Source organism: Caretta caretta, chromosome 10 (genome assembly GCF_965140235.1).
Source record: "Caretta caretta isolate rCarCar2 chromosome 10, rCarCar1.hap1, whole genome shotgun sequence".
In the NCBI taxonomy this organism is placed as follows: Eukaryota; Metazoa; Chordata; order Testudines; family Cheloniidae; genus Caretta; species Caretta caretta.
The window spans coordinates 58,496,649-58,519,664 of NC_134215.1; the positions used below are offsets into that span (position 1 = coordinate 58,496,649).

The 23,016-nt window shown below is 40.5% G+C and overlaps 1 protein-coding gene across 1 annotated transcript in view; it reads left to right on the plus strand.

The window, feature by feature from the left end:
- Positions 1-22,349, plus strand: part of ADAM10 (ADAM metallopeptidase domain 10) — a 127,433-nt gene extending 105,084 nt beyond the window's left edge. The window contains exons 11-16 of the mRNA XM_048866285.2: positions 6,117-6,267; positions 9,023-9,206; positions 11,228-11,336; positions 11,842-12,062; positions 19,408-19,534; positions 20,146-22,349. Of these exons, the coding sequence (XP_048722242.1) occupies positions 6,117-6,267; positions 9,023-9,206; positions 11,228-11,336; positions 11,842-12,062; positions 19,408-19,534; positions 20,146-20,240 (887 nt within the window). The 3' untranslated portion in view covers positions 20,241-22,349. The remainder of the gene's footprint in view (positions 1-6,116; positions 6,268-9,022; positions 9,207-11,227; positions 11,337-11,841; positions 12,063-19,407; positions 19,535-20,145) is intronic.
- Positions 22,350-23,016: the final 667 nt, after the last annotated feature.

Genomic DNA, 23,016 nt, shown 5'->3' on the forward strand with positions numbered 1-23,016 from the left:
AGTGTTATAATAGGGCATGCACAGCCGGGGCTTCTCAGTTCCTTCTCTGCCGTCCCTGGCTAGAGACGGAGTTCAGCAGTGCTCTTTGAGATTAAAATGCTGCTCTTGGAAAACTCCCTTAGACCTGCATCTGACCCGGGCCAGCAAACCTCTGAGACACCCTCCAGAGGCAAAGCGAAAACAAAAAAACAGCCAGCTTCCTCTCCCCTCAGGAGCCATTCCTCAGGCAAAAAGTTAAAACCAGCTCTCTGGTCTCTGATAACTCCAGTTCCACGGCTCAGCACCTTCAACGCGGCAGGCACCTCAGTCACAGACGGTGAGTCGGCTGCCCCACTACACGGTGCCAAGGCTCAGGGCTTCCAGTTGCCAGCCTCTTTCAGCTCTCCTTCGGCCACCTCTGTTACAACCGTGCTAAGAGCTGCTACAGTGCCGACAGTACAAGTGATGGCTGCGGCACCGTCCTTTGATCTTGCGGCACTGCTTTTCCAGCCACCACTCTCAGCACTGACCCCCCTGAGCTCTCCAGCTTCCCTTGCTGTGCCTACCTCAGGGGCGTCTACTCCGCAGAGCCAGCTTGCTCCCCCAGGACACCCTTTGGTGCCCCAGCAGACTGTGCCTCCACCAGCTATCTCGGCACCAACTCCTGCTCAGTCAGCTCCACCGCAGTTTCTACAGCCAGAGGAATTAAGGGTGTCCCATGCTCCTGACTCTCCTCTTCTCGGCACCTCACCGAGACCTTTAGCACCCTACCTTCAGTACTCCCCTACTACTTCAAGCCCCTCCAGTTAGGTGTGGGAGGATGAGAAAGAGGAATACAATTAACAGATTTCCTCTCAATCCTTTCCCCAGATTCAGTTACCTGCAACTTGGAGATGCATTACAGCATGATCGCCATATCCTCATGGCTATCCACACTGGTATGTCAATCCCTGAATGGGACCACCTATGCCCTCCCCACACTGGGGTTCATGGACATACACCACACTCAGGTGTTCTGCAGGATCCCCAGAGGAAAGCTGTCAGACGCTCCTCACTGCCGGTTTACAATGAAACCCAGATAAGACCTGATGTGGCCCCCACCCCTGCAAAAGATACTGCACCGCACACCACCTCTACAGCCATAACACCACAAGACGCCACGGTGCCCCCACCACCATCTCCCACTACTGATGAGCTCGCTCACTTTCAAGAGTTGTTTAAGAGAGTAGCGGAGGAGCTCAAAATTACCCTGGAGGAGGTACCTGAAACACACCACGAGCTTACGGACATCCTGCAAGCTACGACCTCCTCCAAAATAGCCCTACCAATTAATGGGGCCATTATGGAACCTGATAAAACTATTTGGCAGACCCCAACCACAATAACCCCGACTAACAAGAGACTGGACTGCAAATATTTTGTCCCATCTAAGGATTCTGAGTTTCTATTTACGCACCCCTCACCTAATTCGCGAGTGGTCGACTCAGCCAATCAGACAAACAAATATCAACACTTCCAGTCCACTCCATTGGACAAAGAAAACAAGAGACTGGACTCCTTTGGCCACAAAGTGTATTCTTCCACTTTGCAATTTAGAGTAGTGAACTGTGCTGCGCTCTTAGCAAAATATGACCACAAAAATTATGCTAAGGTAATGCAATTTATTGATTGATGTGTCGAAGAATAAATGACAACAGTTTAAAGCAGTAGTGTCCAAGGACCAGTTGATCTCCCAGACAGCTCTTCAAGCCGCCCTTGATGCTGCAGACGCAGCGGCCGGACCCACAGCCATGGCCATTGTCATGCGGTGGGCCTCATGGTTTACTACTACTTCCTTTCCGAAGGAGATACAGAATACGGTCGAAGATCTCCCCTTTGATGGAAACAAGCTCCTTGCCTCTACGACCAATGAGGTCCCTCACTCCATGAAGGACTCCAGGGCCACACTCCAATCCTTAGGCATCCAAATGCCTGCATCAAAGAAGAGACAATATAGATATCAGCCATACCAACGACCGCATCACCACACCTTTGCACAACATCCACTTTTAAGACAATATGATACACAACAACAGCAATATAGGCCCAGGAACCAACGATGTCGACCTCCGCAAGCAGTGGTGACCCACCCTCCTAACCCAAATAAACAAATTTGAAGTCTTGGTCGAGAGTATAGAAAACCTCGCACCCTCTCCAGCGCCAGCTCCAACCAACCATTTTTTGGACACCGTTTGTGTCTGTTCCTGGCCAACTGGCAAACCATCACTATGGACAGATGGGTCCTGGAAATTATCAGACTGGGTTATGCCATCTCCTTCCTCTCCTTAGCTCCCCCCCACCCCACCCCGTCCATCTTCAGGGACCCCTCTCACGAACAGTTGCTCTGTCAGGAGGTACAACATCTCAGAGCAATAGAGGAGGTACCCCCTCAACACAGAGGGAAAGGGGTTTACTCCCACTACTTCTTGACGGAAAATAAAAACGGCGTTGGCGCCCCATCCTCGATCTTAAACTTTTGAACAAGTTTGTCAAGAAACAGAAATTCCGAATATTTACTCTCCCAATGATGATTCTGACGCTGGAGTAAGGAGATTGGTTTTCAATCCTTGACCTCCAAGATGCATATTTCCATGTCTCTATCCACACTGCCCATCAACATTTCCTCGGGTTTGCTGTGGGAGCACAACATTAGCAGTACAAAGTCCTCCCATTTGGCCTCTCCACCGCACCACGTGTCTTCTCCAAGGTGCTAGCAGTTGTAATAGCGCACATCAGAAAAAAAGGAATCCTCATATTTCCTTACCTGGACGATTGTCTCCTCAAGTCTCCCACTCAGTTAGAATCAAACCATGCAACTCTTGCAATCCTTCACTGCTTCCACACCTTGCAAATAAACAAAAACAAATCTACCTTACAACCTACCCAACAAATCAACTTCATCAGCACTCACTTTGATTCCACCACCGGTCTTGCATCTCTCCGGCAGGACAGATTCCGCACAATGGGCATCCTTATTACCCAGATACATGCCAGCCCATAAACTACAGTCAGAGACTCCCTACAGCTCTTAGGACATATGGCCGCTTGTACATTTGTGGTCGCAGATGCTCTCCTGTACATGAGATGCCTTCAGGGTTGGCTAGCCATGGTATACAAACCAAACAAGCACAGGATAAACAGGTTACTAACTATGCCCCAGAAAGTCAAGGACTCACTTCTCTTGTGGACCTTTCCAGTCAACCTCTGCACCGGGATTCCCTTCCGACAAGATCCCACTTCAATTACCATCACCACAGATGCATCCCTCACAGGATAGGGATCACACATCGGCCACCTCACCACTCAGGGTCTCTGGGCCACTCCAGAAACCAAGCTTCACAGAAATTTGCTAGAGCTCCAGGCCGAATGCAATGCCTGCCTCCGTTTCCTTCCCATCATCCAAACTGCCGAATTCGAATCATGACCAACAATATCAAATGCATGTTTTATGTCAACAGACACGGGGGAGCCCGGACACGCTCCCTCTGCACAGAGGCGGTAAAGCTTTTTGGAACAGGTGCCTTCAACACAACATCTCCACCTCATACATACCAGGCTCTCAGAATACCCTGCAGACAAGCTCAGCCGATCGTTCCCCATACAGCACGAGTGGAAACTCAGTGACAACATTTTTTCCAACGTTTTCCAGACCTGGGGTTATCCCCAACTGGATCTATTTGCCACAGCTACAAACAAAAAATGCCCAACATTCTGCTCCAGAGCAGGCCTGGGGAAACACGGGGAGACGCCTTTATTCTCCCTTGGACTGAAACTCTCATGTATGTGTTCCCACCAATGCCTCCATTGCACAGAGTAATTCAGAAGATATGAACAGACAGAACCAACATCATTCTCATAGCCCCAGCATGGCCCAGACAACTGTGGTACCCCTTCCTCCTTCGCATGTCAGTCAAGCCACCCATTCCCCTTCCCCCACTCAGAAACCTCCTATCACAATGCAGGGGACAACTTTCACCCTGCCTTACAATGTCTCTACCTAAGGGCCTGGCTGATCAATGGTTCTCTAATGTGGAGTTAACATGTTCGGACCAAGTACGCACCGTCTTGCTACATAGCAGAACACAAAACACGTGCACTACCTACCTGCATAAATGGAAACAGTTCACATCTTGATGCGCTGATAAGCAGACCTCTCCAGTTTCTGCTTCACTCCCACTGATATTGGATTACCTGTTACACCTCAAAACATCTGGCCTCTCCACAAGCTCACTCAAGGTCCACCTTGTGGCAATCACCACCTTCCACCATAAGATTGACAACTAACAGTCTTTGCCCATCCAATCACCAAAAGGTTCCTGAAGGGTATCCAGACATTCTACTCAGATGTGAAACCGCCTGCTACGCCTTGGGATTTACACCTAGTCCTCAAAGCCCTGATGGATACACCCTTTGAACCGATGGCTACCTGCTCCCTTCTCCACCTATCCATGAAGGCTACCTTCCTCATAGCAATAACCTCTGCCAGACAAGTAGGAGAAATGGGGGCGCTTATGGTGGACCCTCCGTATACCACATTTTTCCACAATAAGGTCACACTCCGAACACATCCAAGGTTCTTACCCAAGATACTCTTCCTTTCATCTCAATGAACCTATATACCTTCCAACATTTTTCCCAAAACCTCACGCTAACACGTTTGAAATGACAGTGCCCACTCTTGATGTTCGCAGAGCGTTATCCTTTTACCGGGATAGAACAAAACTGTTTAGAAAAACCCCCAGACTTTTTGTTTTTCCTACTCAGTGCTCACAAGGAAATGCTATCTCTACACAGAGACTTTCCAAATGGATTGCTGGTTGCATATGCCTTTGTTACCAACTCAGGCAAATACAACCTCCTACATCAATCAGAACACACTCTACCAGAGCTGTCTCTTCCTCCACAGCCTTTCTACTTAATGTCCCACTGTCTGACACATGCAAGGCAGCTACCTGGGCATTGAACCTTACCTTTGCTAATCACTACGTTCTCATCCACACTGCAGCGTCTGACAGCAGATTAGGTAGAGCTCTCCTGTCAGCAGCCTTCTTGCCTCATCCAAAGTCCCATCTATCCTAAGGTATACTGCTTTTAAGCACCTGAAGTGGAGCACCCACAGGGACCTCTCAAGAGGAAGAAGAGGAGGAGGAGGAGGTTACTGTCTCCCTGTGCAGTAACTGACAATGTTCGAGATGAGTGTCCCTGTGGGTGCTCCACTACCCGCCCTCCTCCCCTCTACTTCAGAATTTGTAACACACTGCGTTGTCGAGAAGGAACTGAGGAGCCCGGGCTGTGCACGTGCTATTAGAACACTGACTGCTCGAGAGGCAGGCACAGCCCGTATGCTGTAGAAATCTCCGATCAAAAGCTCTGGGACGCACCTTGACCTGAAGTGGAGCACCCGCAGGGATGCTCATCTCGAACGTCAGTTACTGCACAAGGTGAGTAACCTCCTCTTATGTATTCAACTCCTTATCCACACAAACTGTGCGAAAAATAATTTAAAGGGGTACACACATTCTATTCTAGTGTCTTATCCTCCGTGGCTCTTTGAGTATTGTCACTGCAGAGCCTTGTTTAATGATACTGAGTCTGAACCTTTTGTAAAGTAGTGCGGGGATGCACAAGTCCCCGTGAAACAAAGCTTTGGAGCTGCTGGTACGAAGGACCTCAGCTCTAGACATTATCAGTTCTGAACACCAAAACAGCTATTATGGTCAGAGAATTTTTTAGAAAGAGGGGGAGCAGTGCAGGAAAACTGAATGCTAATTTAGAGAATTTTTCCATAAATCTCCATCCTGAGCTCTGATCTCACTTTTCTTTTGCACAAGGAGTTCCCATGGTTATTAGTAGAAGTTCTGAATACAAAATGAGAACAAAATATGTAGTAGAAATCAACCAGCTGGATGCTGAAGAGTACTGTTCAAATTTCCCAACAAAATCCTAATCTGTAACATACCTGCACTTCCAATACTAATCCCATCTTCAGTAGACATTGCCAATCATGCTTAACTATGTCCTATGACAATTTAACTTCAAGTTACCATGCATGTCTTTTATATTCTATAGTGTTACAAAAATATACTGACATTTTTCAGAGTCTGGCCAGCCCATCTGTGGTAATGGAATGGTAGAAGAAGGAGAGCAGTGTGATTGTGGATACAGTGACCAGTGTAAAGATGAATGCTGTTACGATGCAAATCAACCAGAAGATAAGAAATGCAAGTTAAAACCAGGCAAACTTTGCAGGTATTATATATTTCAGTTATATTACGCTTATTGAATTGTTCAGACTTATGGATAGGCTAGCAAGCTTTATTTTAGGAATATCTTCTATGAGGTATACTGTTTGACACTTGAAGTCTAATCTCATTTATATTGTTAGAATGTCCTTAATTTTTTAGTAGTAACAGTTAATGGGAATTTCACTAACTATATTATGTTATTTTTTTAACTCGGCACTAATTGTAACTTTTTCTTAGTCGGCAACTATGAGAGTACTTTATTCTTAGTCTTTTGGAAAAATGCATAATTTAAAATGCTTTCTAACTAACTACATTAAGTACACCTTAGGACCCAGTATAAGTAGGGACAAGTTGTGTTTAAAAATGTTGGTTGGTTGTAGTTATCCCTTGAGCTAAATTCAACAAGCTAACACACTTAAACATTACTGTCCTTGTCCCTACTGAGGACAAAATCATATTTATCACATTAGTGATGTCCTGCAAGGTAATGCGTTCATTTGTAGACAAGGTCTTAAAAGAAATCCAAATTTGTAAGTCCCTTTTCTTGCTTATCTGATCTATCTTGGATGTTTTGCAGAAAAATTGAGCAGGGACACTCAGTATATCTTGTGCTTGTGAAAAGGATCAGGTTGACAGCTCTTAAAACTGAAGGTCTCTCTTTAGCTAGAGGAAGGTGCAAATGTGCAGTGTCAGGACATACTTTTCCATGCAGCTTTGTTAACGTGGATTAAATCAGGTATAGTTAGGACAAATTCTGCTGATAAATTTAGTCTTCCTGTTAATTCAATTTGCTCCTTTACTAAAGCTGCCATGGAATGTTTAGTTTTTGTCAAACGTTAAGAATTTTATGATATGAACATCTGCCCACTAGTACCTGGACTAAGGTCATACTTTAGGTGACTGTACTGTCATTAGATGATTTCAGTACGTATATGTACCCTGGTCAAAATTCTCTGGTTATCTTGAGCTAAGAAAGGCTGTATAAATTGTAATTAATCCCTTGTCATTCCCTTGGTCTGTTATTCTTAATGTTAAGTAGTATCAGAGATTTGTGGGGGAGGGCGGGAGAATCAATTGGATCCCTACCCTTTTTCTCTTTCTGACTATTACTGTTTGGGGAGAGAATAAAGAATGCAAGGAGATCAGAATCTTGACAAATCTAACAGTTGTAGAAGGCTGTCTCAGGGCTAGTCTACTTAGTGTCTGGCAAGCTGGGGTGTAAATCTGTCCTACACTAGCTTGCTGCACACTAACTCTCCGTGTGGACTCTGCTGCTAGACACTTATATCTTCCCAGTTTCAAAACGGGGTAGACTGAAGAGCATTGCAGAATTTTTAGCATGAGGGACTAGGGTCCACACTGCAGGGTAGATTTATACCCCTGTTTGCAATGCAATAAGTGTTCCTGTAGACAAGACTTAATTTAAGAGCAGCATGAGCTTTTCTTGGCTCACAGCTATACAAGGCTGCTTTGTTCTCTAACTTCATTGCATGTGATATCTTTTTTCATCCTCCCTGCTGCCAGTGTGTCTATGAATACATTAAACGTTAATGGTTTGCCAGACACTAGTGTTGAACTTGGCATTGATCAAAAAATCAAGAATTGGCACTAGAAGACAATTCCACTCATCAAGCCTACATGATAGCAAAAATGGCTATAGTATTGTGTTCATCAATACAACTTACTGTCACATTGCTATCTTAGGCATGCAATGAGCCGAAGCAAACACTGTTTACAACAGTAGACTTCCTTGGACCACTTGGTGCAAGTAATTACAAATGGCAAGAGATATTGAAAAGTCCGTATTTATAAGAGAACTTTCAGGTAGAGGCTGGTATTTCCAAAAGACATTTTTGCTTTGTTAAAATGCATTATAAGACATCTGCCTGTCTGTTGTGGATGACTAAATATTCTACCACATTTATTCAGAATTTGGTCATTTTCATAGTGTCATATGTGATACATTTCGTCGAAGGAAGGTGACCCAAGTATACAATTTGATATCAAATAGATTTTCCTGGCACTTGGATTTTACATATCAAACTTCATCTGTGTTACCTTGCTTCTAGGCAATGCAACACATATGGCACGATATGAAAGTGACCCAAAAATATTGAAAAGGGTGTAGATACTTCTAGTAAATATTTAAACTTTGCTTTAAAATATATATATATATATTAGGCCTAAGATACTTGACAGTACACACATTAAAACCCAATACAAATAAAAATGTGTAACTTTTATCCATTTAAAATCTCAAAGAATGTTTTACTTCATCTTTAATTTTAAACTTCCTCCAGGTAGTGAGTTTAACTTGGGCAATGTTAGCTGAACCTAAAATTTCACTTTTATGAAGGTGTTCAGATGTAAACATGCATGCAAAAGTAATTATTCTAGTGTAAGTAATGTAAATATGGTGTTTTTCATAATTTAATCATTAAAGTTGAGACCAAGATGACTGCTGGATACAGAATACCAAACATTTGTTACCCCCGAAAAAACATTTTTCAGTTTACATTTTGTTGACACAAATTGGAAATAACAAAACTGACGCTATTTTTGTATGCAGTTGTAGTTTTAAGTGGTATTCCAATTAAACGTGCATATTTCTTAGCAAGTTCTGCTTTATTCCACCTCCATTAATCAGTAAATGTTAAACTTAGAAGACTTGAACAATATTGCTATTCAGGGTACATTAGAAACACCAGAAAAAATCTGCATTTTTCTTAATATATATTTTTTGTTTTTTTTCTTTGTAGCCCCAGTCAAGGCCCCTGCTGTACTGCACAATGTAGCTTCAAACTCAAGACTGATAAGTGTCGGAATGATTCTGACTGTGCAAGAGAAGGAATGTGTAATGGTTTCACTGCTCTCTGTCCAGCATCTGATCCCAAGCCAAACTTCACAGATTGCAACAGACATACACAAGTTTGCATTAAAGGGGTGAGCTTAATGTTCAGAACTATTGTACTAACAATATATTGCAAAGCACAATTTTTGAAGCAATATGGCTTCCGCGTGGTCTTCAGTTTACACGTTCACCTCACATTATGCGATTGTCTCCCAGACCAGGGAAGACGCTGGGTTTGGCAGGGCTGTGCTCGGTCCCGGGAATTTGTGAACTCCTACCCACCTCCAACGGATATACACATGAGCAATCACTTGAAGAAAAGACCGTTACCTTTTCTGTAACTGGTGTTCTTCGAGATGTGTTGCTCATGTCTATTCCATATCCTGCCCTCTTTTCCGTCTGGCAAGAAGGAACTGAGGGTGGGGGGAGCGCGCAGCACTCCTTATACTGCGCCATGGAGGGCGCCACTTGGGGCGCTCCCCTGTGGGTACTGCTAGGGGAAAAACTTCTGGCACGGGTGCACGTGGCGAGCACGCACACCTATTGTGGAATAGATATGAGTAACACATCTCAAACACCAGTTACGGAAAAGGTAACTGTCTTTTCTCTTGCCCACTTAAAGTAACTGTTAACAATCATATAATAACAGTTATTATAACGACAGTGTCCATGGTTTTGGGACATAAACACATTGCATACATTTTAAACCACAGCCATTATCCACATTCTGCAATAACAAAATATCCAGGAGACAGGAGGAGCACTGAGGAATCACATAACTGTGAACAGACACTGGTCTGGAACTATTTTTGGCTCCGCCACTATCCTGCCAGGCAAGCCAATTCACCTCTGTGCCTCAGTTTCCCATCTGTAACATGGGGATAATGATGTAAAGTTATTGGAGATCTGCTGATAAAAAGCACTATATAAATACTAGGTCAATCTGCTGCTTATTATGTAGCCACACTAGCATTTCAGCTGCAAACGTAGGTAAGAACAACTGACCACTAACTCCTACCAACAAACATTTCTTTCTGTTTAAAAAACAACGCTGGACAATTAAATGGCAATCTGGTATACATTTAGGTGGTATTCTATGTGCAAGTGCAAAGGTGTTGTAAGAGTGTATGAAGTGGTTAAATTTTACAGTTGTGGTATTCTGTCATAGGAGTAGGCTCAGCGTTGGGGCATAGGGCAAATGGAGGTAGTGTCTACCCATTAGAGCAAAAAGACAGAATGCAAGTAATGTGTTATGGGCATTGTGGGGCATCACTCAGAGGGCAGAGTTAAGATTGCTTGGGCGTTTACCGTAACTATTTCCTGGTTTTCAGAAGTTTCAGTTTTGCTGAACTTGGCATTCTGGAAGGGCACATGCTACCAATGGGCAACCTTAACTCTGTATTAATGAATTTTTTTTAGCATTTTATTTCCAATATGGTCAGAGACTACTTTAAAATTGCTAATACTGTAGGGGACCATGCAGAGCAATCTAGCCCAAGAAGGGAACATCTGCAAAGTACTAGAGCCCCCCTTCTTTTTTCCCATAATTTGATCACTGCTCATTTGCTTGCTTCTGAATTTGATTTTGAGATCATCCAAACATCGAATTACTTACAGTATTATAGACTCTTTCCTGCTACTGATTTTTTCCCCTAAGGGAAAGAAGACATTGAAATGCCATATCTTTCATACTTTTGAGCTATTTTTATTTTCATGAATAGGTATTCCAGTTCTGTGGTCTTGATTTAGAATTTTTTTTGTGCATATTGCTGTGCTATATATTTGTTGCAACTCCTGTTTTCATGCCTCCCCCATTTATGGGAATAAGGCATATCAAAGAACCTAAGATTCTGTATGTACCTCAACCATCCAATTTTAAATTCTTGTCCAAATTAATCCAAACCAATTAAATATTTACTTTTTTCTGTGAGAGAAAATATTACTATTTATAAACTTTAAAAATAGCTTAAATTTGCTTTTGAAGTGTTAAGGTTTCTTTTTTAGTGAGCTGCTCTTTATGCTTTTTGTCTATTAAAATTGATATTTGTTTTATCTGCTACAAATGGATGTGAAGATGATTTTGAATTATTCTTCCTCCTTTTGTCTCTAACAGCAATGTGCTGGTTCTATCTGTGAGAAATATGGCTTGGATGAATGTACATGTGCTAGTTCAGATGGCAAGGATGATAAAGAGTTGTGCCATGTCTGCTGCATGAAAAAAAGTAAGATTTGCACACTTCTAAACACTAATACAATAGTAAATCTCTCAAGGTTTTTACTAGACTTAATTTTATTTAAAGTCACCTTTGTGATTTTAAAATATTTACCAAGTTTTGAGTAAGAATTACAGCATGTGGAAAAAGTCTTTGGTCTTGCTGTTCCAAAACACTTTTTTTGGAAATATACAATGTATAATTCAGTGTTTATTACTTATGTACTATTATGAACAATGTGCTTCTCCCATAAAGATACTCAGTGGACCTTAATAGTAAAATGCCCATTTGATAGGTCATTGATAAGTCATAAATATTTTTGTTTTTCAAGTTAATAGTACCTTCATGAAAAACAATTACATTACCACTTCCTGATAAGTTTTTAAATAGGGTAAGAGTACATTTTTAGTAGTGGGTTGGATATCCTTTTACGCATTCATGCATATGCAAAGTATTTTGTTTTAAACTTGTCTTGAAATAAAATCCAGTCTTCAATTATATTCACTTTTTTCAGTGGATCCAATGACTTGTGCAAGTACGGGATCTAGTCAGTGGGAGCAGTATTTCAGTCTCAAAACCATTACGCTTCAACCTGGATCCCCCTGCAATGATTTTAAAGGCTATTGTGATGTATTCATGAGATGTCGGTTAGTAGATGCTGATGGTCCTCTAGCCAGACTAAAGAAAGCAATTTTTAATCCAGAGCTGTATGAAAATATTGCAGAATGGATTGTGGTAAGTATCTTAATGGTTTGAAAACATAAGCATGAAAGATTCCTGTAAAATGGATTGAATATATTCAATGTTTGTGGCTAATGATAAACATGACTGTATATGCAGTATTTCAGTGTTCTCTTAAGGTATGTCTGCACTGCTCTAAAACTCCCACAGCTGACCTATGACACTGTGCTCGGGGTGCTGGGATATAAAATTGCAGTGTAGACACTTGGGCACAGGCTGGGTTGCCTAGGGTCCCAGAGCCTGATTGTCTACACTGCAATTTTATAGTCCCACAGCACTAGCCCCATGAGCCCAAGTCAGCTGACACAGGCCAGCCGCAGGTGTTGTACTGCAGTGTAGACATACCCTTCAAGTACATTCTCAATCCTTACTCTTTGGTTGGCTTCTTCATGCTTATAATCCAACTAGCAAGTTTAGCAGGTAAAGTTCAATATCCTTTGGAGACAATTGAAGAAAGTGGCTTATGGTACGTGTAGTACGCTATTCCTTCTAACCATACTAATATCTCTTCATTTTACTGAGTGGTCACCTTAATTTTTTAAAAATCTGACATTTTTTTCCAGCTCTTAAATCTTTTGTATTAAATCTCCTATGTAGATGCTCAGTTCCTCAGAACATCAGGGCATAGTAGCTATTTGCATATCTTTTGATCCCTTATCCTTAAGGGACTATACTCTTCCAATAAAGTATCCAGCAGATAGAGCTGCAAGGAAACATTGGTGACTTTCCATGTTGGACTCGTGTGTTCACCTTTGTATTAGGTACCTCTATAGTTTGTCTGTACAGTTCATTCATTACATGTCTATGGTACCAGATTTTTCACTGTACATCTTAACCAACATATCTGTCATTACCATCCATTTATTTCAAAAATATCTGTGAGAACTTCATAAATGAACTATACATAATCATAACTCTGTACCGTCAACATAGTTTTAAAATGTCTGTTCAACAGTATATTTTGTCCAGACATTTATTAGATGCATATGGTGCTAAGTGGATTCATCTCCACTCTGAGGCCAAATATTAGCTGTTTATTTTCACTATACCAGCATTGTCCTTTGTTTGGCATGTTTAAATAGGTGTCTGAATGTGAGCCTATACACTTCCACGGTGTTCTTATAGTGTATATTTAAGAATCAAAGTCAATTGTCTGTTTTTAGGGTTTTATACTGCTACCCATCACTGAGGAATCTGAATGCCTTCTTCATAAAACTGATAGCAATATCAAAATCCTTGGTGGACTTTGAGTCTCTGGCACTACTCTCTCTTCAGAGTAAAAGCTCTGTTTATTTTTTATATTTTATTAATTTTAGATTTGTTTGGGGGTAACTTCTGATTTTGATTGGGTTTTTATGAGTAGAAGGGGGTATTAATGTTAGTGTTGTTCTTGTAAAGGAAAGTCTTCTCTGAAGGGGAAGGACTTGCAGTGTTTCCTAAAGACACAGTCAGGATGTGCTCAGTTTGTTCTGGAAGCTTGTTCTGTAGCCATACGCCTTTAGATTGAAAATCTAAATCTTTGTTACTAGCAATCCTGCTTTTCATCCTGGACTTCATGATCTGCATTGTCCCAGAAGAGCACCGCTACTTCTGTGGTTCAGAGGTTAAAATTCAGTCTCTGTTGTAGCTAGGACTTAATTAAATGTTTTGAAGATCAGGACCAAAGATTTAAACTGGCTCTGGGTCAGCTTCTCATGCCAATGGAGGGACTTGAGCACAGGCTCATTGTGCTCCTGGTGGCCTTACCTATGGGGAAGGTGGGCAAGTCTTCTGTACCAGCTGAAGCTTGTACCTAGATTACCTTTGTAATATTATTGATCTGTTTCTGTTTCCATAGTATTTTTGTGTACATTTACTAGTCAATTTTGGTTTTAGTCCTCTTGAAACTTATTTTTTTACGTAAGGTTTCCTTTATAGACCTAATTGTGTATGATCACAATAATGCTGAATACAAAGAGCAACTGAAGAAAAATATGCTATGTAAAGAAAAAATTGAGGCTCATGCATAGCTTAAAGAAATTAAGTGGGGGTTGATACCATAAGACCGTAACAGGGTTCAAAAAAGAACTAGATAAATTCATGGAGGCTAGGTCCATCGGTGGCTATTAGCCAGGATGCGCAGGAATGGTGTCCCTAGCCTCTGTTTGCCAGAAGCTGGGAATGGGCGACAGGGGATGGATCACTTGATGATTACTTGTTCTGTTCATTTCCTCTGAGGCACCTGGCACTGGCCACTGTCGGAAGACAGGATACTGGGCTAGATGGATCCTTGGTCTGACCCAGTAGGGCCGTTCTTATGATAGTTATACTCAAAAACAAACAGGGAGAGTTATACCTGCAAGGCTGGCCAGAAACACTGTAAAAGTTAAGTTTAGAAGGGAAGTTTTTCCTCAACAGTAAGAGCAATTTGACAATAGAACATCCTGGCAAGATAGGTCATTATGGAAATATTTAAAAATGAAAAAAAAATGAAAATGTCTAGGTACAGCATAGCTTGTGTTAAGTGTAGGAAATCAGATGTGCTGTCCTGTGTCCCTTGTAATCCTAAGGTCTAGGTATTTATAATATAAATACCTCCACTGAGCAGACCTCCGGGTTTTTTTGTCAGCTCTTTCAGACCAACAATTGATACTTTAAAAATTAAAGCTGATTTTCCAAAGCACCCTAAAAGAATTGAGTATGCAAATCTTACTGAAATTCACTCTGATTTACTCACTTGACCATAATTTAGTGGTTACTGAAGCACTGATAAATAAATACACTGTCATTTATTAATGCAATTTTCATTGCTTGATGAACACCTAATACAGTATTGGTATATAACGCTTCCCTTTTGCTTTAAGAAACTATCATCATAAATTTGTTCTAGTATTTGCACACAGTCAGTTCTCTGTAAACTCTAAATATCCTTTTTTGAGAGGAAAAGGAATTTTCTAATGTCACTCTACTTTAGGGGCACAGCCAGAATTTTTCTAAGGAGGGAGTCCATGGGGAAGATCCTTCTCCAGTAGGATGCCTGTCCTGGGGCAAAGAAAATGGTGGGACACAATCCACAGTGTGCTCCGCAGGCATACCTCAGCTTCACATACAGCTGACAGGGCAGACACAGGGACTGCAGCCAGGGAAGGAAGTGCTGGGATGTCCAGGGACCCCAGTGCCAGGGTAGGGCACAGCCCAGAGAGCGTAGGGGGATTTATTGTGCAGTCTGCGGGTCCCCAGCTCCCTGCGGAAAGCCCTGGTATCAGGGCTGCAATCCCCACTACTGCCCCACCAAGGGAAAGGACATTGAGGAAGTACTGGGGCCTTCCCTGCCAGCCCACAGCACCAGGATTCTGGCAGGAGCTTCCTCGTTGGGCACGGATGTGGTTCCCCAGCCCGTTACTCCTGTATGGTCAGTGGGTCCCAGGCTGCAGAGTTGCCCCATACTTAGGGCCCTACCAAATTCATGGTCCATTTTGGTCAATTTCGCGGTCATAGGGTTTTAAAAATAATAAATTTCGCTATTCCAGATATTTAAATCTGAAATTTCATGGTGTTGTAATTGTAGGGGTCCTGACCCAAAAAGAAGTGGCGGCGGTGGGGTGGGGGGGGGGCATGATAAGGTTATCGTAAGGGGGGTTGCGGTACTGCTACCTTTATTTCTGTGCTGTTGCTAGTGGCGGCGCTGCCTTCAGAGCTGGGTGGCCGGAAAACAGCGGCTGGTGCCCAGGAGCCCAGCTCTGAAGGCAGAGCTGCCAGCAGCAGCAGCGCAGAAGTAAGGATGGTCTGGTATGGTATTGCCACCCTTGCTTCTGCGCTGCCTTCAGAGCTGGGCACCTGGCCAGCAGCCACTGTTCCCTAGCCACCCAGCTCTGAAGGCAGCGCAGAAGTAAGGGTGGCAATATTGCTGTCTTGGGCATGGCCAGGAGGTGAGACAGCAGCTACTGGAGTCTTTGCTCGGAGCCAGCCAAGTAGGGGGCAGGCCTGGGCCCCCTATTTGTTGTGCCCCTGCTTTTCACATAGATATCTCTGTAGTGTAGGTTTATAGCAGTGTTTTGGCGGGGGTGAAGGTAGCCTTATCTTGTCTTTAAAACAGTCTAGTACACAATACATGACTATTTCCTAACTGCATTAGTGGTTAACTTTAACTGCCTCATAAGGGTTTCTGAACTTTATATACGAAGCTTGCTAGTGTGCATCAAGGATCTGACCAAAGAGTTGACTTTTTACAGGAAGCTACCTTCAGGAGAACTCCAGTCACAGGTAAATAGTTTGCATTAACCAGCCATGTAATATGTTAAGCTTTGTATAGATGATGAAATATGAAACACACCGCACTTCAAAGGAATTAGATGCTTAAAAAATAAATTTAAGTGTATTTGCTATGGCTTAACTTTCATTTGAACCAAAAATGTTCCATTTACACCAAATCAAAAGCATGAGTCAAAATATATAACACTGAGAAATGTTTGATAAAATATTACATTTACTATTAGCATATACAAATTAGGTAAGTAATCTCATGAATTTCTATAGAAATAGGCATGCAGATTTTAAATGTATGCAGCAAATGGAGACGTAATATGTATAGCTATGGAATGTAATAAATCTGTCAGCTTCATTCATATGCCATACAAAAACTACTAAATGAAAATTATTATAGATTGCAAACTAAAGCATTCAGAAAGTTAACAGCTGCCTGTGCAACCTTAATTTTGCCCCTTTGTGCCTATGCATTATTATACAGTTTTTAATTACATCATTGCATGCTGTCTCTTTTCCACATTTCAAGTCTCACTGCTTACAAAACCTTGTCCCATTCACCTCCCAATATGTTAGAGGCCTATGAGAAAATAGCGTGTGATTATGTAATTAGACTGTCATAAAGCAAAAATGGAAGGGGGCAGAATAAAAGTTGCACAATAAATCTGGCATTTCTTAATTTTGGAATGCTTATCTTTTCAACTGTAGCAAGGTTTTTAACGTAGTTTTTATAGAATTTTCTTAAAGAAAAGTTCATGTGCAGCTGTAGCACACAATTTTGAGTGGTTTTTGCTCTGCCACTCTGAAATGCTGGGAATTGGGATTCCTGTGTTCTATTCCTTGATCTGGGAGTGGAGAATTGCCTTTGATTTGATCAGAGGACTGAAAGAGAACTTATAGGTGGTGGTGGTTTGTCAGTTATGCTTTTTGCTTGCACGGTGCTCACTGTTGCCTGTCTCTTGTATAAGACGACATAACCAAGCACGTAGATTTGGCACATTCTTTGAGAGGCAGTGTGATTAACTAGATAAGATTTTGGTTTGCTATATTAGAGACCTAGATTCTATTTTGTCAGAAGCGAACCTGTGCAGTGTCTCAGATCCTCAGTTGCCTTTGATGGACAGAAAACTTACTACCCTCCAAATTTAAGGATACAAAAGCTTGCTTAATAGAGGTTGTGAAGTACACAGAATTAATATTATTCAAGGAAAGATAAGACTAGAACTCAGTCTTCCATTCCCAGTCCAGTGCACCTTCCTTTAGTCTGAAAAGTATTTTAAGAAGAATAGGGAGGTGGCAGGAAGCGGCCTGTGTTTCAGCTGGAAGGCTTGCTCTGTTCTTATCATAGGCACGTAACGCAGGAGATTCGCTTGGGGCCTGGGAGCACATGCAGTGCAGTTGGATTGTAGAGAAAATTAAGGGACAAGTAGGGATCAAACTGTAGTGCCCATATGCAAATTCTCTATATATTGTAACTTGGCTAAATGTCTGCTTTCATGGGAGACAGTGAATGACATGTTTCCAACCTCAGACATCCTCCCTGCCAAATAACAAATTCCTAATTTGAATCCTTGAGGTGTGACAGCTGTTTTTAAAACGTCAGAATTTAACATAGGCAAAAGTACCTGTTTCACTAACTGATTTCTTGAAAGTGGCAGACATACAAAAGCTTCCATTGTGTGGCAGAGAGAAAGTATGGAAAATTCCAATCTGAACAACCAGTTTGTCTAAATTAAGTAACTGTAAACAAGGTTATAATAGGTGTTAGACAACTTTAGCAGTAGCAAAGACTATAGTTATCCACCAGTTGGGAACCCCCTGGGTATTAATAGCAGTGTAGGCAGTGAGGCACTGCCTGTGGGCATCTACCCAGCTTTAATACCATACACAGCTCTCTACAGCCCAAGCAGTGCCTTCCCAGTCTACACTGCTATTTTTAGCAGGGTGATGTCCCACCACTGAAGCCTTCCCCTGTCAGAGGAAGAGTGTCCTACAGCGGGGAGCTGTGCAGAAAGGCTCTATCAGCTCACCGCTGCTGGAGCTTTCTCCCCGCTGTGGGGGAAGGCTTTGATAGTGAGATTCATGGGGAAAGGTTCCAGCTCGCTGCTGCTTCCCCTCTCCAGAGCCTTTCACTGACATGTAGCTACATAGCAGTGTGGATACCACTTGCTTTTCATTATGGTTTGTAATGAAAACTGGTACGCAGTGTAGACATAGCCGAAGAATTATTAATACACTTAATGAACTCAACAGGTCAAAGGTACCATAAAAAGATCTTCTCCATTTTCACTTTTTTCTCCTTCAGCCTCTAATAAACTGAAATGTTTACAGTATGTCCTGAAAGTAATAAATCCTCGCCAGTGTTGGAGGAATGAATTCCAGAGTCAAGGACTTCTCCCTGAAAGCCCTTTCCTTCCATGGATTATATTTTTGTGTATTCTCCCTAGAATATGTTTACTTCCATTGCAACAGCATTTAAGAATCAATTTCTGCAGTCTTCTGTTATGTTTTGTCATTTTTTCATTAGTAGTACCTGAATTTTACTTTATGGCTAGATTTCATTGCTTTCTGCGTGCAAAGCAAAGGCCAGCTAAGAGCTCTGAAAAATATGCAGATTCTTACCTAGTTGCTGAATTGCCCCAAGCTGCAGTACAGCAACTTATTACTTTGTCCTTTTTCTTTTGGCTTTTTCTTCCGGACTGCGAATTGATTTACTCACTGCCTTGGAATATGTCTGCCAAATCCATGGGAGGTGCTGGCTTTTATAGATAGCTGGCACCGGAAGATTTGTGACTTCTATAATTTTTACTATAATAAAATAGCAATAGAATTAATCATTAAGTGAAACAACAATGCTAGAGCTCAGAAAAGCTATTTTCAAGTTGGGGAAGTTTAGTGTCTATGTTCACCCAGATTAGATGCAATAAATGCCTAACAGTGATTAAATGGATTATTAAATAAATTCATTAATGCCACTAATTTATTTTATGTAACTTGTTAGTATATTTCATTGTATGAGAAACCTTACAGAATTCAGCCAAATAAATTTAACAATGTACTGTCTTTTTTTTAAATCTTGTTTTGTAATGTGTTTTAGGCTCACTGGTGGGCAGTATTGCTTATGGGAATTGCTCTGATCATGTTAATGGCTGGATTCATTAAAATATGCAGTGTTCATACTCCGAGCAGTAATCCAAAGTTGCCTCCTCCTAAACCACTCCCAGGTAAGTACATCCAAGTTGATTAAGACTACAGAGAGGTAAGAAGGTAGAGCCTTTATTCTCAACTATATGCCTTGCCTTTTTAAACGGTTGAGAAACCGTAATGCTAGTTCTATAGCTCGTAGTCTGGCACTGGGAAACTAAAAGGTTACGCATGTTGCTTTTTTCATGCCATAATAACCCCATAGAACTATTTCTCAAATCTTGTCTACTGTGTAGACAGAGAGAAAATTACATCTCACATCCTCCTAGTCAAAATATGGACTATAAACATATGGAATATGTGGAAAGTATAGTGGTGGTAGTTGCAATTACTAACATAGACTTCCTTTTACTCCCTCTCCCTACACCACCGTTCTGTCAGAAAATCATTGTATGTAGCAGTTTATTTACAATATATTACATGTTCATACCACATAGCTAGTTGTCTGTTAAAACTTTTCTTATTGCAATTTTAAATATTGTGCTTTTCACAAAGCATGAAAATATCCTTTCATATTTAATTTGTCTAATCAGAATTGTACTTCACTTTATTGGCAGTCATTCTTTTAAAAATGCATTCTTTGATTTATTTTTTTCCCTAAAAACTCATGTTTTTTCTCTGTTTACAACAGGCACTTTAAAGAGGAGGAGACCACCACAAACCACTCAACCACCACCACGTCAGAGGCCCCGGGAGAGTTATCAGATGGGACACATGAGACGTTAACTACAGATTATGCCTTGGTTCTTCCTAGTGCCTACAATGGGAAAACTTCACTCCAAAGAAAACCTATTAAGTCACTGTCCCCAGTCTTACTCTCAAACAAAAAATAGAAGGAAAAAAGGCAAGATGTTATGTCCTCAAACAAGTGGAGGAGTTTAATTTTTAATTATTGGACCTTCCAGAGAGAGAAGTGATTTTTCTTACAGAAATTTTTAACCTAATGGCACAAACGTCTTAGATTATCATGTTTTTTTTTCCCCTTTTCTGCTCTTCATTGCTGCATTTTCTTCACTTGCAGACAAACATGGTTCTTGTAAGACTTTTATTCACAAATTGAAAATATATATGTATATATTTTTCAACTGCCAATTAAGGGTAGGAAGCTAGACCACCTCAACATTGGAGACATAACCTGCCAGTGTATATAAATTGTTATATGCAGACATGTATTTCTAATGTACACCCGTACTTCTGTGTGCAATTGTAAACAAAAGAATTGCAATATGGATGTTTCTTTGTATTATAAAACTTTTCCGCTATTAATGAAGAAATTATTGTTTAATTGACTTACTCAGGATAACAGAGGATGGAGGTGTATAATGGTCAAGGATTCTGTAATGCTTTACACAGCAGTTTTGAATCAATTCAAACTTTTTATTTGGATCAGAGTTGGTTCAAGTACTCATTTCATCTTTTATCAAACAGCTGCTAAAACATAGCACACAAGTTTGAATGCTCTTTTGGGAGTACATGCAACAGGTGTTGTGCAAACTTCGCATATGCCAGAATGTTTCAAAATTACATTTTATATAAATGTCCGATTTCTTGTAGTTCAGCATAAGTATTTTTAATTTTTGTCTGATTATTCTGTTAAATAATGAAGATTTGGATGAAATATTTCCATGCTTTAGTAGAGAAATATGCCTGTTATACAACTTCTTTTAAGGACTGCAACCGGTTTATTTGGGTTCAGATATTCGTAGTGTGGTAATTACGTTCATGATTCTGAAGAAATGGGAAGGATGAAAAGCTGTAGTTTCTATTTTTTAATTTATCAAATATTTAGATAACTTTCCAGCATGATACTGTTAATGAATAACCACTAAAATACAGTAATATTCCAGCTACTGTAGCTGACTTAAAATTATAGTTAGGCCAACTGATTTTCCCTTAAATATTTTATAACAGTAGTGAAGTTCAAACAGCACAATGTCCCATTCCAAAGTTTTTAGTACGAATGTAAATAATTGGCATTTTTTTAAAACAGAAAACAAAAGCATTTAATGTCTTAACATGCTTACTGCTATGCAGAAACGAAAGGGGCATTACAAAAGTTTACGCTTGTGACATATTTATTGCTTGTTTTCCAAAAGCTGCAAGCTAATTAGAGGCAAATGGCTATAATTTTCCTGGCTTTGCTTAGGAGAAAATTTATTAAGGGTTGGACAGGCTTTCTTTTTTGGTTTTGTTTTTTTTAAGAGTATAAAGTTTACACAATCATTCTCATAATGTGACGCAAGCCAGCAAGGCCAAAAATATTACAGAATATAATGGGATCTCTTCCTTGTAAACTTGTACAGTATGTGGTGACTTTTTTCAAAATACAGCTTTTTGTACATGGTTTAGAGACAAATTTTGTACATGAAACCCCATAGACTATAAATAATTCCAAACAGTCTTAATAAGTTAGAAATGTATGTAGTTGCTTTTAAATCATTTTAAATACATTTGTTTTCAGACTGTGCAAAGACTGGAAGTGGGTTTGCATTTCTAAAATGGTGACTTTTTTTCAGCAAGAGTTCTTAGTAACTTCTTGAGTGTGATAATCTTTGGGACATGTAAATTTTTTGCTCGTAGTGTTATCCTGTGGTGGGGTTTCAGCAGATACATGCTGCCCTATTTTATTTTGAGTCTAAGTTAAATGTTTTCTGAAAAGAGATGTGCACTGAACTCTCCACTGCAAGTCGAAATGTGGTAAAACAAAAGATCAAGACAGACGAGATCTAATACTACTGTCAATTTAATGTCCACTGTGTTTTATACAGTATCTTTTTTTTTGTTCACTTTGGAAATTTTTACTAAAATTGCAAAAAATAAAGTATTGTGCAAAGATATGTATGGTTTTTTTGAAACTTGAAATGCATTAATAAATAGACTTGATGAAATTATCTTGAAGGTTTGCTTGCTTTTTAAACTCAAAGCAAAAGGAGTATACAAATGCTGCTTCCTCCTACTTTTTCTGTCTTTCACCACAGATATAATTAGAACAAGAATAACTGCATTATGAATACACCAGAAAGTGTTATCCACATCTCCCAATTTGAGCTTCACGCAGTAAATAAAGTAAAATTTGTCAGTGGAAACACTCTTTTTAAGATAAAGCTCTAAAATTATCTTTCTTTTGTTTCTTCTGATCAAAGTATTTTAAACTCCTTCTCTGCTGTTATGTTTAAAAATTAAGCGAATAACTCTGAAGATGTATAAGGTAGATCTTTAGTTGGCTTGATCTTGTGAAATAAATTCACTTTCTGACATTTTATCTATGACAATTAATATAAAATTCACTGAAGATAGCTAATGAATAAGTTTTCAAAACATGCTATGCAAATCTGATTGTTGTCTGTATTAAAACTATCAACATAGGTAGCTTTTAATTTTTAGTGGACAGATCTTTGAAAATTGGTTGATTTTTTTTAACTGGTTGGGCTAAGATTTATATTAAAAGGCCTGCTAGCCGCATCTTTCGTTCAAAGGTTGTACGGTCTAAGGAATATATGCT